The sequence below is a fragment of the Rattus norvegicus genome, chromosome 9, assembly GCF_036323735.1.
Source record: "Rattus norvegicus strain BN/NHsdMcwi chromosome 9, GRCr8, whole genome shotgun sequence".
Classification (NCBI taxonomy): domain Eukaryota; kingdom Metazoa; phylum Chordata; class Mammalia; order Rodentia; family Muridae; genus Rattus; species Rattus norvegicus.
In genome coordinates, this window is record NC_086027.1 from 25,785,603 (window position 1) to 25,800,743 (window position 15,141).

At 43.9% G+C, this 15,141-nt stretch overlaps 1 protein-coding gene across 1 annotated transcript in view; it reads left to right on the forward strand.

The window, feature by feature from the left end:
* The window catches only part of Adgrf4 (adhesion G protein-coupled receptor F4), a 31,174-nt gene extending 16,338 nt beyond the window's left edge, over window positions 1–14,836 (forward strand). The window contains exons 4-10 of the mRNA NM_001399351.1: window positions 388–539; window positions 2,351–2,620; window positions 4,175–5,557; window positions 7,125–7,166; window positions 8,364–8,423; window positions 9,351–9,407; window positions 14,137–14,836. Of these exons, the coding sequence (NP_001386280.1) occupies window positions 388–539; window positions 2,351–2,620; window positions 4,175–5,557; window positions 7,125–7,166; window positions 8,364–8,423; window positions 9,351–9,398 (1,955 nt within the window). The 3' untranslated portion in view covers window positions 9,399–9,407; window positions 14,137–14,836. The remainder of the gene's footprint in view (window positions 1–387; window positions 540–2,350; window positions 2,621–4,174; window positions 5,558–7,124; window positions 7,167–8,363; window positions 8,424–9,350; window positions 9,408–14,136) is intronic.
* The last annotated feature ends 305 nt before the right edge of the window (window positions 14,837–15,141 follow it).

Below are 15,141 nucleotides of genomic sequence, written 5' to 3' on the forward strand. Positions count from 1 at the left end.
CCAAACAATGCAACCAACTAAGGACCAAGTTCAAACACATGAGCTCACTGGGGGACATTTCTCAATTAACCACTGTAGTATTAAATCTTTGGTGCTCTTCCCCATTGTCTCTTCCTTTCCTGCCACGCAAGGGGGTTCTCAATAGGGACTTGGAAGTCCCTGAGGTTGACCCTCTTTCTGCTTCCTGCTCACTCTGTCTGGACACTAGCTTCACCATTGATCATAGAGCGTTGTCTTATCTCTGAAAAGGCAACTTGACGTCATCTTCTTGGCCAACTCTTCATAAGGTCCCAGAATGAACTAGATGCATTTGTCAGAGCGTGGAAATGGTAATTTGACCTCTGACTTGCTGTTTTTTTTCCTCTTTTCTTTTCTTCCTGTTTTTAGGTAAATGTGATGGACCATGTAGTTCCTTTTCCAGCTGTAACCAGAGCTGTGCTTGGAACTTCCGTGGAGAAATCGTATTCACCTGTAATCAAAACAAATGGCAGAAAACAATTGAGACATGCACAAGTCTCTCTGTGGAGGCCTTGTTTCAGGTGATGCTCTGACAGGCGTGACCCCTTCCAGAATTGTGGGGGTGGGGGAGGTGCTCTCTGATTTCTATCTGTTCTGAATGGCAGTAAATCTCAGGCTTGGACTTGGAGAAAGCTATCTGATGGTGCCCATGGCGTCTTCCCTCACCTACACATTGATGTATTCATCTCTCTCCTAACATTCTTCCTCTTCCTCTCATAAAGAATCAGTTCCAGCCTTGGGTGAGAAGTTCAGCCAGGAAATGAGATTGTGGCCAAACCTTGGAAAGGAGAGGTTAAACAAATCAAGTAACAGTTTCTTAAACTACCTGCCAATGATGGCTCCGAACTGTCAGCTTAGCTTTATGTGCCCCTTGTGTTAATGAATCAACTACATCTGTCTTGCATTAAGTCAAACATGGCTTCTTTTCTAATGCTTTCAATCCTTTAATTAAAACAGAATGCAGAAGAAATAAGAACTCAATGGCCCCTACTTTTCTTAGTTAGGATAAAAATCTATCTCATATACTTATACTTCTCCTCTGCACCCAGTTTTCTCTCCGATCCCACTGAAGGACATGGATCTCCCCACTCTCGTATTTAATGATGGCTTTATAAAAGGATTGCAGATAGTGTGGCTTTCACAGCATAGGCAATCATGGGGAAGCCCCTGTAACTACAGAGATAGGCATGAGGGAATGGAAGCATTTGCTTATTCAAAGTCACTTTCTGAAGGAGTTTAGGCAAATGGCCAACTACCTTACAATTGGAAAAAAAATGTCCTTTTTCTTTTCTAGAAATTGCAATTTTTTAGTATGTGGTGTTTGAACAGCTAACCTTCCCAAACAACTATCCTTCGGAATTCCATCTGGATCTTCCTTCCCCCACTTCTGTAGAATTTGTCTTAAAGGACCGGGGAGAAAGTGCTTCCCGTGCCAGTGGGTAAAGCACTCACCATGCCAGCAACCATGAGGGTGTGGTTTCAGAAGCCAGCACCTCTGTAAATGCCGTCCTTACCTGTAACTCCGGTGCTGGGGAGATCTGTGTGTGCTTCTCAGTCAGCCTAGAAAACAAAGGAGCTCCAGGTTCAGCGAGAGACCTCTTCTTAAAAAAACAAAGAGCTAGAGAGAGGACTCAGAGGTTAAGACATCTCACCACCCTTTCATCGAGGCCCAGGTTTTGGTTCCCAGCACCCAGGTCAGAAGGCCCATGACTGCCTGTAACTCTAGCCCGTGTTCTCTCTTGGCCTCCCCAGGCACCTGCACTTATGTGTGCCTACCCACACAAAAATGTACATAGATATACATAATTAAAAATAAAATAAATCTTAAAAATTTACTAAGTGGAGTTGATTGAGGAACTAACCTGATGTTGACTCTTGATGTCCGTATGTGCATACATACGTGATGGCAAACTTCACCTTGTGACGTGCATACACATGAACATGTGCATATATACATAACACTTGCACGTGTTCGAGAGTGTAAGCGTGCACACATACACACACACACACCACACACACCACACACACACACACTCACCACACACACCACACACACACACACACACACACTCACCACACACACACACACACACACACACACACTTCAGTTTAAACCATTATTCTGAAAGCAAATTCTAAAGAGGGTCACTAGGTCACTAGTCTGAGCTCTGGGAATTTCGGCAATAGCCAGGCCTTCTGTGACTGCCTTAAATTATTACCAGCAAGTGAATGCCTTTTAGGGCCTCCTCCTTGGCTTTTCCCATGGGGTTTGTGTTGTTTAGTTCCTTTCATCTAATGCATGTTGGTTTATAATATTTTATTTTTTACACAGCGCACACATCCTGCAACTGGCCTATCCTTGGCGTCATCTTCTGTTTTCCCTATGAACTTAATTGGCAATACGGCACCAGTTCATATTGGGAATGTATCTGAAGGAATTCGAAAGTACTGCCCTGAGGACTACTTCTGCATCGTCGATGTTGTGAAATCCTCTGCAGTTACATCTGGAAATATTGCATTCGTAGTAGAGTTATTAAAAAATATCTCTTCAGACTTGCAAACTTATGGAATGCATGCTAGTGTGACTTGGAAGAAAATGAAGGTACTTAAAAAATTGATCTCACTAAACACAGAAAGGACTTTTCTTAAATCATCAATTTTTAACAGTTTCGGATTTCAGGGTAAAATGTACAACAACCACAACAACAGCAGCAGACATTTCTGTTCAGCATTCCTTATGAATGTAAGACACTTGAATACAGAGCAATGGCCACAGACCAGGTCTACCCTAGAGATCACGTTGTTTGACTTTCATTTTTAGAAGGGAGTTGTATATCATTACAGTAGTTAGAAGCTGTGTGTTTAAAGTTAATTGTGTTCCCCTAGGATGGGTCCTTTGGTGTCAATTTTTGAGACAGGGTCAGGCCCAGGTTACCTTCAGACTTCCTCTATAGCTGAGGCCGACTTTGCACTTCTGATCCTCCTGCCTCCACCTCCCCTGTACTGGGATTTCAGACATGCATTACTCCATCTGGTCTTTGCAGCATTAAGAAGGGAACCCCGTAGAGCGCTTACCTAGGAAGCGCAAGGCCCTGGGTTCGGTCCCCAGCTCCGAAAAAAAAAGAACCAAAAAAAAAAAAAAGAAGGGAACCCCGAAGTACATGTATGTTAGTAAAGCACTCCTAGTTGAGAGCTATTCCAGCATGACCCGGGTCAGCTTCGGTCTGACCCAGGTCAGAGACTTGAGAATACTCGAGAGCATTAGAGTTTATTACTAAATGGAGGGATGTAGAGATATGGTATGTATGTAGTATTTCTTAAACTCATCATGAAATACACAGACACTTTCTTCCATTAAGACAATCATTCACATTTTATGATACTCGAGTTCTACATTCTGTACTGTGAAGATCTTCCTCAGATGCAAAAATAACAACGAGATGAACGTATGTATACATAATATATGATACACATATCTTATATGTTTCATATACATGTATGTATAATATGCATGTATATATTATATGTACTGATCCTGGGACCTCTGCAAGAGCAGACGATGCCCTCAACTGCTGTTCTAGTTGGGATTTCTATTTCTGTAATGAAATACCATGATCAAAAAGCAATTTGGGGAGGAAAGGGTTTATTGGACTTACACATCCACATCAGAGTCCATCGTTTGAAGAAAGCCAGGACAGGAATGGAAACAGGGTAGGACCCTGGAGTCAGGAGCTGATGCAGAGGCCATGAAGCGATGCCGCCTATTGGCTTGTTCATCATGACTTTCTCAGCCTTATTTCCTATACAACCTAGGACCACCAGTCCAGGGATGGCCCCACCCACAATGGGATAGGCCCTCCTACATCAATCAGTAACTAAGAGCACGCCCTTCAGCTGGATTTTATGGAAACAGTTTTCAATTGAGGTTTCCTCCTTTCAGATGACTCTATCTTGTGTCCGGTTGACATAAAACTGACTAGGACAACATATCCTTTATAGCCTTTTAATTTTCTTCCATTAGCCTGACTGAAACAGATTTGCTGTAAATAGCGAATTTAAAGAGGCAGGTATCAAATAAGATGAAATAATGAGATCTGCCCAAGTTTCAGAGTTTAGAAATTGACCTTTTTCACTAACAGGCTTGCTTCCATTGCAGAACTATGGAAAAATGGCCAACCACATCCTTGGCCCCACTGCCATTTCAAATTGGGCTTTCATTCCCAACAAAAATGCCAGCTCAGATCTGTTGGATTCAGTGAACTCTTTCGCCAAGAAACTCCAAATCCACGGTAAATCTGAAAGTGTTGTAGATGAACTCTTTATTCAGACCAAAGGCTCCCGTATCTCTCACGGTACCTCAGGGAACAGCCTGAGTCTCTCCGTACCCAGGTACAATGCTACAGAGGACGTCTTAGTGCTGATCGAAATTCCTAGGCAAGCATTACAGGAGCTGTCGTCCAATACGTCCCAAGCCATTGCCGTAGCGTTTCCAACCTTGGGGGCCATTCTAAAAGAAGTCCACCAGCCAAATAGCAGTCTCCAAAAGCCCATAAATGATCTGATCCTATCACTGGTTTTGCCAGAAGGTCTGAACGAAATCATACTCACCTTTGATAAAATCAACAAATCCCAGAGCACCAGCAGCCAGTGTGTCAGCTGGGATGCTGAGGAAAGGCAGTGGGACGAGAGCCCATGCACAGTGATGTCAGACATCAACAGCACAGTGAAATGCCGGTGCAGACACAACAAAGCTGTGATGTCCTTCTCCATTCTCATGTCTTCTAAGCCGGTGAAGGACATGATTCTGAACCGTATCACCTTCATCGGACTCAGCGTCTCCATCTTTAGCTTGGTGCTCTGCCTGGTCATCGAAGCCATCGTCTGGTCCCGGGTGGTTGTGACAGAGATATCCTACATGCGCCACGTGTGCATCGTGAACATTGCAGTGTCCCTCCTGACCGCCAATGTGTGGTTCATCATCGGCTCCAACTTCAGTGCGAATGCTCAGGAGGATCACAAGTGGTGCGTGGCCGTGACGTTTTTCTGTCACTTCTTCTTCCTCTCCCTGTTCTTCTGGATGCTCTTCAAAGCCCTGCTCATAGTCTATGGAATACTGGTCGTTTTCCGCAGGATGATGAAGTCCCGTATGATGGCCATTGGCTTTGCCATTGGCTATGGGTGTCCCCTTGTGATCGCCGTCATCACGGTCAGTGTTACAGAGCCTGGGGAAGGCTACACCAGACGAGATGCCTGCTGGCTTAATTGGAACCAAACCAAAGCCCTTTTTGCTTTTGCCATCCCAGCCTTGGCCATTGTGGCTGTGAATCTCCTTGTGGTTCTGACAGTTGCTATCAACACACAGAGGCCCTTGATTGGCAGTTCAAAATCTCAGGATATGGCCATCGTTTTCAGAATCAGCAAAAATGTTGCCATCCTCACCCCACTTCTGGGACTGACCTGGGGTTTTGGTCTAACAACCCTGCTAGAAGGCACACACCTGGTATTCCACATAATCTTCGCCTTGCTCAATGCTTTCCAGGTAAGTACTAGGAGGGGGATTTGCTTTGTATTTCTGGCTAGACATCAAAGGATGGCTATGATTTATTATCATTAAAAGGTACCAAATATTCTTCCTATATTTCAGGGCTGTCTGAGTATAGTTTCTCCCACTTGCACTGGTAATGTTTCACCACTTAATATCTATCATCTATCTATCTATGTATCTATTTCTGTATCTATGTATCTATGTATCCGTGTCTATCTATCTATCTATCTATCTACTATCTATCTATCTATCTATCTATCTATCTATCTATCTATCTATCTATGTATCTATCTATGTATCTATCTATGTATCTATCTATGTATCTATCTATCTATCTATCTATCTATCTATCTATCTATCTATCTATCTCTATCTATGTATCTATGTATCTATGTATCTATGTATCTATCTATCTATCCATGTATCTCTATCTGTCTATGTATCTATCTATGTATCTATCTATGTATCTATCTATGTATCTATGTATCTATGTATCTATCTATCTATCCATGTATCTCTATCTGTCTATGTATCTATGTATCTATGTATCTATCTATGTATCTATCTATGTATCTATGTATCTATGTATCTATCTATCTATGTATCTATCTATGTATCTATTTCTGTATCTATCTATGTATCTATTTCTGTATCTATCTATGTATCTACGTATGTATGTATGTATGTATGTATGTATCTATGTATCTATGTATCTATCTATCTATCTATCTATGTATCTATAAATCTATATATGTATGTATGTATGTATGTATGTATGTATGTATGTATGTATGTATCTATCTATCTATCTATCTATCTATCTATCTATCTATCTATCTATCATGTGCACACTCTGCATGCCTCACAGTTCTATTAGTAAAGAGTTTTTTTCCTTTATTTTTATTTTATGTGTATGATATTTTGCCTGCCTTTATGCAGTACACAAAACGACCAGAAGAGGGCATCAGATCCCCAGGATTAGAGTTACCTATGGTCAGAAACTGCTATGTGGGCAGTGGGAACTGTGCCCAAGTCCTTTGCAAGAGTAACCAGCACTCTGAATTGCTGATCCATATCTCTGGCTCTCTGTTTCATTTTTAAAAAATTGAGAAAAGATCTTACTCTTTAGCCCAGACTACCCTCAAACTCGTAATGATTCTCTTGCCCCAGCCTCTTGAGTGATGGGATTATAAGTGTGAGCTACTAATCATGCTTAGTTTCCCCACTCTGAAAGTTATTCTGGTAGCTAATGATTCCATTCTCTCTGGTAGGGTCTGAGAGTGTGGAAAATGCTCCACTACAAAAATCAAGTTTGAGCCCACAAAAGTATCTTTATTTACTGATACAACTGATGTAACAGTGAAGCGCTTGGGTTCAGATCCAAACTGTGTCAGACAGGACGGGCAGACAGAGCAACCTTTTAAAGCAAACAAACAAACACAGCACTGACCTCCCACACAAATTAGCTGCGGCAAGGGCAAGGGTAGGGGGAGGAGGGTTACAATGAAACTGGGATACTATTTGAGAAGCTGTACCTCATGTTCTGTTGTATTTACCACAGGGCCTTTTCATCTTGCTGTTTGGTACCATTATGGATCACAAGGTAAATTAAATTTTCTTCATTCATTGCTCCATCCAATTCCATGTGGCCGAGGCAAGCAGGAGGGTGTGTGTGTGTGTGTGTGTGTGTGTGTGTGTGTGTGTGTGAAATCACTTTAACTGGAGTGAGTCTAGGGTTGCTGAGCTTGTGAGCGCAGCTCAGGGCATCAGCTGTGAGGAAGAAAGAAAAGAAGTCCACACTCTCTATGCTCGCTGAGGACCAAGAGATCAGAGAAGTAGAGATGTTTGTAAAAGTAACAGAAACTACGGCCACAATTTGAAAACGGTCTTGTGCACTCACTGATGAGTGGCTATTAGCCCAAATGCTTGAATTACCCTAGATGCCTAGAACAAATGAAACTCAAGACGGATGATCAAAATGTGAATGCTTCACTCCTTCTCTAAAAGGGGAACAAGAATACCCTTGGCAGGGAAGAGAGAGGCAAAGATTAAAACAGAGACTGAAGGAACACCCATTCAGAGCCTGCCCCACATGTGGCCCATACATATACAGCCACCCAATTAGACAAGATGGATGAAGCAAAGAAGTGCAGACCGACAGGAGCCGGATGTAGATCTCTCCTGAGAGACATAGCCAGAATACAGCAAATACAGAGGCGAATGCCAGCAGCAAACCACTGAACTGAGAATAGGACCCCCGTTGAAGGAATCAGAGAAAGAACTGGAAGAGCTTGAAGGGGCTCGAGACCCCATATGTACAACAATGCCAAGCAACCAGAGCTTCCAGGGACTAAGCCACTACCTAAAGACTATACATGGACTGACCCTGGACTCTGACCCCATAGGTAGCAATGAATATCCTAGTAAGATCACCAGTGGAAGGGGGAGCCCTGGGTCCTGCCAAGACTGAACCCCCAGTGAACTAGACTGTTGGGGGGAGGGCGGCAATGGGGGGAGGGTTGGGAGGGGAACACCCATAAGGAAGGGGAGGGGGGAGGGGGATGTTTGCCCGGAAACCAAAGAATTATTATTAAGTATTAAATAAATTAAAAAAAAAAAGAAAACGGTCTTGTGGACCGCTGTTAACGCATTTTAACTTTTGTCTGGTCGATGGCTGGGTTCTGTGCTGAGCCACCTCATGTTGCTTGGCACAGAGTTCTGGTCCATGTGTCTGTACTTTGGGGTGCTGTTGCTTCCCAGGACACCCGTTGACCACTAACTGCACATCATTCCTTTTCAGATAAGGGATGCTCTGAGGATGAGGGTATCTTCACTGAAGGGGAAATCAAGGGCAGCAGAGGTAAGGTCCAGCCACCGGAGGGTCAGGGTCTCTGCTCACGCCAAGATGGATGCCCTAGTCCAGCACTCGGAAAGTTTTTAGCAAAATGAATCTCCCTCTTCTCATTTCACAAACGTGGGGAATTGCACTGAAATGGAAAGGCAGCGGAAGCTACCTTCGGAGGGAGTTTTGGATTTGCATGCATACATTGTAGCTTGACATGGAGCTGCTAAGATGTACCCAGGACCAGAGATTTATAAGAGACAGGAGCTGGGAAATGAGAGTTGAGTTAAAAATAAGATTTTGGTTTAGCCTACTCCTTTCACATGTGAGGGGTTTAGCTGAGAATTTAGTGACGTGTGTGCAATGTCATCCATCTCATTAGAAGCAGAACGAATGCCAACCAGAGTCGGCCCATCCTCCACATCTAGGTCTCTTTCCAGTAGAACACATTTCCTCGGACCGGAATAACAACACACTTACTGACTGTAACAAAGACTTTGAAGGGGGCACTACGTCTTTGCAGGCCACAAGTAGAGTGCCAAAATTTCCACATCTGTTAAGAATTCTTGGTTCAACCAGTAGATTATCCCTCGGAGCTTTGAGAATAGCCTCTCCGGATATATTGAGAAGCACCATCTATGACTATTTTAAAGCCGGACTTTAGTACCACAGCCCATCAGTTTCAAGATAGGTGGAGTCTTAACTGACTAGTCTTTATTAAAAAAGCAAAGCGAAGACAATGAGGTCACTCACAATGTTACATTCAGTGAAATACAGCAATTCGACCCTTTGTGGCTGTATCAATTTGGATATTCCTCTTTACAGTTTCATTTTCACACTATTATCTTTAGGCCGCTTGCACATTGATCTATAAATAGCCATAGATTTTTTTTTTTTGCCAATGTCACTACCCATTGTCAACTCTGTTACTTTTGCCCCATTTAGAAGGTATCATTGAGTCCAGCCAATGGGTCCAGAATACTGAATCGCTGAGACTAAAATGTGAGTATTGAAAACTCCAGTAGAAACTTTACTTGCATGTGTCACTGAACCTCTTGAGAGCATGCTGGTGACCTCTCCGTGTTACTGGGACTGGATGAGAGGGAACAGAATAGCAGGACTATCTATCAGAAGCCAGACTCTTCTCTGTAGTTCGGCACAAAAAAGAAAATGGAAAACAATTGATAGCTGTGTCAGTGGAGTGTCTAGGACCAGACCTCTTGTTGTGGCCTTGGTGAAGAGATGCTGTGACCTTACTTGTGCTGAGGTACAGTGCACTGAGCCATCTGCTAGGCTCTCACACTTTGATTCCCTTTAAAATCATTTATTTTCTTTGTTAGTTAAATCTGTTCTTTGACAGTTCTGTACATGTAAGCAATGAATACTGACCATGTCAGTCACCTTCTTCCTTCCTATCCCACCTGTCTGCCCTCATTCGTTCCCACAAATCTCTCATGGTCATGTCTTTTAGTTTTGTCTTCTGAACCACCACACTTAACTAGAGTTGACAATGACCAGGGGTTTGGAGCTAATCATTGAAACCTGGTAGGCTCACTAAAGAAATGATTCCCTCTCTTCCAGAATCTATTAATAACCAGTAATTCAGAGGCAAAGGGTAGGGCATCACGAATCCCTCCCCTTTCTATGACTGATGGTTGATAGGGCCTATCCAAGTGCAGGTCTCTGCAGCTGTTGTGAGCTGATGATTGTAGTTGGTGTAGTTTAGTGTAGACTCTAGCGAATGACATTTTGAAGACCCTCACCCACTCTTCCACAGTCTTCCCCAAGATTGAGAGAGGATGGTGTCAATGTCTTACTGAGAGCTGAGCCTACTACGTTGCTTCTTTTCTGCATCCTGGGCAGCTGTGAGTCTCCATATTCATGGCTGTGCATTGTTGAAGCATGGCACAGTTCCTTCTTGGGAACTGATTTTGCCACTTACAGCAGCTCCACAGCTGACACAAAGCATTGCTTGATTAAAGTCGCAAAACAACAGGCAGGCCCGTTTCGCCCGTGTGAGGTGGGGCCCAAGAATCATTCCTAAGAGGTATGGGCAGACATGTGGCAACTACCTCTTATTCACAGTTGACCCCTGAGACCGTTTTCTACACTAATAAAATTGGGTGGAAAGAAATGTTAGGCAACCCTGAAGAAGTGATTAAGTTACAAAGCAGCAGCCAGAAACTGGGACACTAGTAATTACAGCAGGTGCAGGATGAACACTGTGGTATCCGACCTTGTCTTGGAAAAGTTTCCATGGCCCTTCCACACGTACACAGCTTAGTGTGACTCATTATTCCGTCATCTGGCATTTGCCTTGACTTCTTTTACTTTTTTTTTTCCTTTTTGAGGCATGGCCCAGGGGAATGGTTTGAAACAGTTTAGTGGAGGGAGCAAAGATACTCCACTTTGAACAAGAGTTCAGAGAAATCTTGTAAAGTTTCCTGCACTACAAATTCCACACACTTGAGATGCTGGTGTAAGATTTTGGCATAAGGTACCAGGAAAAGGAGAGAGAGAGAGAGAGAGAGAGAGAGAGAGAGAGAGAGAGAGAGAGAGAGGCGCAGAGACAGACACAGAGACACAGAGAGAGACAGAGACACAGACAGAGACAGAGAGAGACAGAGAGACAGAGATACAGACAGACAGAGAGAGCCAGAGACAGAGACAGACAGAGACAGAGACAGAGACACAGACAGACAGAGAGAGCCAGAGAGCCAGACAGAGACACACAGAGAAAGACAGAGAGACAGAGAGAAGACACAGAGAGAGACACAGAGAGAGAGACAGACAGAGACAGAGACATAGAGACACAAGGAGAGACACAGAGACAGAGACAGAGAGACAGACAGAGACAGATTCACAGACACACATAGAGGGAGAGAGAGAGAGAGATGACTCTTGCTGTGATAAAGCAAACCAATAAGAACACAGCTTAGGGGAAAGTGGTTTATAGGTTTCCAGAGTTAGGTTATAGTTCACTCTTTTTAGGAAGCCAAGACAGGATCTTAAAGAATCATTACACAGTCAAGAGCAGAGAGAGAAAACACATGGATGCTTGCTTGCTGTCAGCTTGCTTTCTCCTCTCTTATAGCATTCAGGACCTTCTCCTTTCAGAATGGTGCAGTCCACAATGGGCTGAGTATTCTCACACCAATTAACAATCAAAACAAGGCCTCACAGAGATGCCCACAGGCCAGTCTGATCTAGGTAATTAAGGCTCTTCTCAGGTGATTGATCCTAGGTTGTGTCACAACGGGGCACAGCTAAATAAGACGGACTGGCAAACAGTGCTTGAGTCCTTAGTCTTCTGTTTGGATGTAATATCTAAAAAGCTGACTTTTACTGACTCTGGTCATTCTCCAGGATGTGGGATTTACCTGTAGTAGAACGGTTTGCAACCTGTCACTAATTCAGACGAACCTCGAAAAAGAAAGGTGGTGAAAGGAGCATTAGTTGGGGCGATCAGCAGAGCGGAAGAGGGGTGTCAGGTGTGGTGGCTCATGCCCTTGATCCCAGCACTCAGGAGGCAGAGGAAGTCAGATCTCTGGGAGTTCAAGGCCAGCCTGGTTTACAGAGTTAGTTCCAGTCTAGTTACCACTACATAGTGAGATTGTGTCTCAAACAAACATCAAAACAGCAAAGAAGCCCAAATTCAACAACAAAAACCCAACAATAAACAAAAAGACGCAGGAGAGGGTCAAATGATAGTAAAAGAATGTGACGAAAATATATTGTATGCAGGTGAAAAATGGCATAGCGAACTCCATTACATATAATTAATCTGTCCTAATAGAAAATCAGAGCTGGCCTTTCTAGCAAGGTCTCAGTTGACAGTGACCTTCTTAGAGCCTGTCCACAGGAGGAGACATCTGGGAATACTTTCCAGCCATTCTGGAGAGGACGACTGTTGTTGAGGCTCCTTCTCCAGTTGTTGGGGTACCCTTACTTAGTCGTGAGAAAGTGGCAGACTATGAGACAAGGAATGCACTGTGCCAGAGTTCAGGAAATTTCAGATCTGTACTAGAGAAAGGCTGGGAGGTTGGGGAGTGTACCTGCCCACGAGGTCTACTCTATATTGTTCTTTGATTTTCAGTTCTATTTTTGAACGTATGAGGTAGATGGCGAACTGAGTTTCGAATCTTTCCTGGTGAATGCTCCGCAGGTGTCTTTGTCCATATTGAATTTTCTCAGTAATTGGGGCCTGTGAATTTACGCCTAGACATACATGGTATCAGGAGGGCTCTGGAAGAGTAGTCGGCACCGTGGCAGAAAAAGTTAGGGATCAAATAAGCAAGCATCGATATAGAGGGATGTGGAAGTCACGGTAGTTGACATTTTGAAGTCCAGAATGGAGCATGGTGAAACCACGCAGAAAAGGCAGTACTGTAGCTCTCAAAGCACATGCAAGGTTACAGGCTAAACCGTGAGCTGAGCTCCAGTGGTCAGTGAATTAAGACTGGATTCAGCATGAGATAGACTCCCACAACTTCATGGAAGCTCCTTTTACCCGTCATCTCAGGTAAAAATTGGGTTTAAATACAGAACTGAGCTCTGTCTTGAGACTCACGGTGAGGGAACAGAGATGGGTAACCTGGATGCTTTGTTTCAGGCAGGGTTCTGATCCCAGACCCCATCAGGGCAAGACAGAGGTGGACCTCATTCCTATGGAGGGCGCAGCGGAATAGCGCCCTCTGCTGGTCACAGTTGAAGCAGGTCTTAGGACACAGAAACGCGTTTGACCTAAGTGAGATTTCCTCCCGGGTATCTTTGTTAAAACCTTGACAGCGCACTTAAAAGGAGACAGGTTTCATTCAATAATGGAAATAAGATTATTGAGCAAGCAATCGAAGAAAACAACGTAAACATAAATTCAGAGCACTGGGGTTATTCTAAAGACTTAATTGCCAACCCGGAAGAGCAGAGAGGGTTTCTTAGCTCGTTTTAGGATCCAGGAATCAGGACGACACAGGTCAGGGAGCAGCCTTCCTACTGTGTGGTATTCAAGCAATTCCACCTTTGTAAATCAGGGTATAATAGCGCATCCCTCCCAGGATGGTGTAAGGAATAAAGAAAATAATTCTTCTAGAAGAGTGGTTTTTCAACCTTCTTCTTCTTCTTTTTTTTTTTTATTAACTTGAGTATTTCTTATATACATTTCGAGTGTTATTCCCTTTCCCGGTTTCCGGGCAAAAATCCCCCTCCCCCTCCCCCTCCCCTTCCTTATGGGTGTTCCCCTCCCAACCCTCCCCCCATTGCCGCCCTCCCCCCAACAGTCTAGTTCACTGGGGGTTCAGTCTTAGCAGGACCCAGGGCTTCCCCTTCCACTGGTGCTCTTACTAGGATATTCATTGCTACCTATGAGGTCAGAGTCCAGGGTCAGTCCATGTATAGTCTTTAGGTAGTTTTTCAACCTTCTTAATGCTGCGGACCTTTAATACAATTTCACATGTTGTGGTGACTCCCAATCATAAAATTGTTGCACTGAAATTTCAGAACTGTAATTTTGCTACTGATATGAATTATATAATTATCTAATGTGCATGATATCTGATATGTGTGACCCTTGTGAAAGGGTCGTCCAGCTCTGAAGGGGTTCCCTACCGGCAGGTTGAGAATCACTCACTGCCCTTGACTACTGTGTGGTTCAAACTAAATTGTCAAGAAATGGTCACAGTTCTTTGCACTAACAGGTGTTCTGGCCTTCTTGTCCTGGATGCTTATTTTGCAGACATGCCTTGCTTGCTGGGATGGAGAGGGCTCCGAGAGAAGGATGCACAAAGGTCCCTGGAATGAAGTAACATCCTCTTTCCACCAGGAGCAGCCCCTAAGCTGGAAAACTAGCCTATGCATGAAGTGGATATGAACGGGCTTTTTAAAAAGACTGACCTGCAACCTCTCACCTCAGAAAGGCTGACTTTTCGTTTACCTCAGCAAGTTTCACGATCCAGTTGCAAATCATCGTACTGTTTCCTTGGCTAGCCCATGGCTGGCGGGCGGCTTGTGGGGTTGTCCACTTTCAGAGCAACCCCCACCCCTAGGCTTCTCTGTGGCTCTGGATCCAGACATGCCCCGTGCCCAAGGGATCCTGGGGGTGTGGGGCGGAGTATCAGGTTAGATTCGGTGTCAGTGGTGGAGTTGGTGGTCAAATGTGAGAGGTCCTGTATCTTCTTTGCTGTTTGTCCATGGTAGGTTTCCCAGAGATCGGGAATGAGCAATGGGCAGATGTTCAGTGCACTTACTATTTTAATTCTAGAGTAAACCCACCTGGCTTGTAGGGTTTTAGCTTCTTTACTCCTGAGACAGACACGATGCTGTCCCAGGTCTTCCGATTTATGCGTTTATGACTGTTTCTTTTTAAACAACTGTAAATAAAGACGTTCTGGGGTGTTATTTTAGAAATAAAAATATGATACATTTAGTTTCCTGAACTTGGCCATGCGAGTTGTCTCTCAAGACAGGCTTCTCTGATGACAACACGACCTTCTTGGATATCAGCAACCTTGTTGGCACAGCTCACGGTCTAAGTCTTGGGAAGATGGGGCTGCCATGTGCACTTGAAGTTCAAACTGGCAAAGGTTAGGTTAATGACATTCCCATGGACTGACCTTCAGACTCATGCCATTGTTAGAACTAGAGATGGCCCTAAGGGTGAGGCATTTGGGAGACATTTTTTCCCCATAAAACAAAAATACTTAGTGTGTTTAAAGGCACAGTGAATCTACAATGGACCACT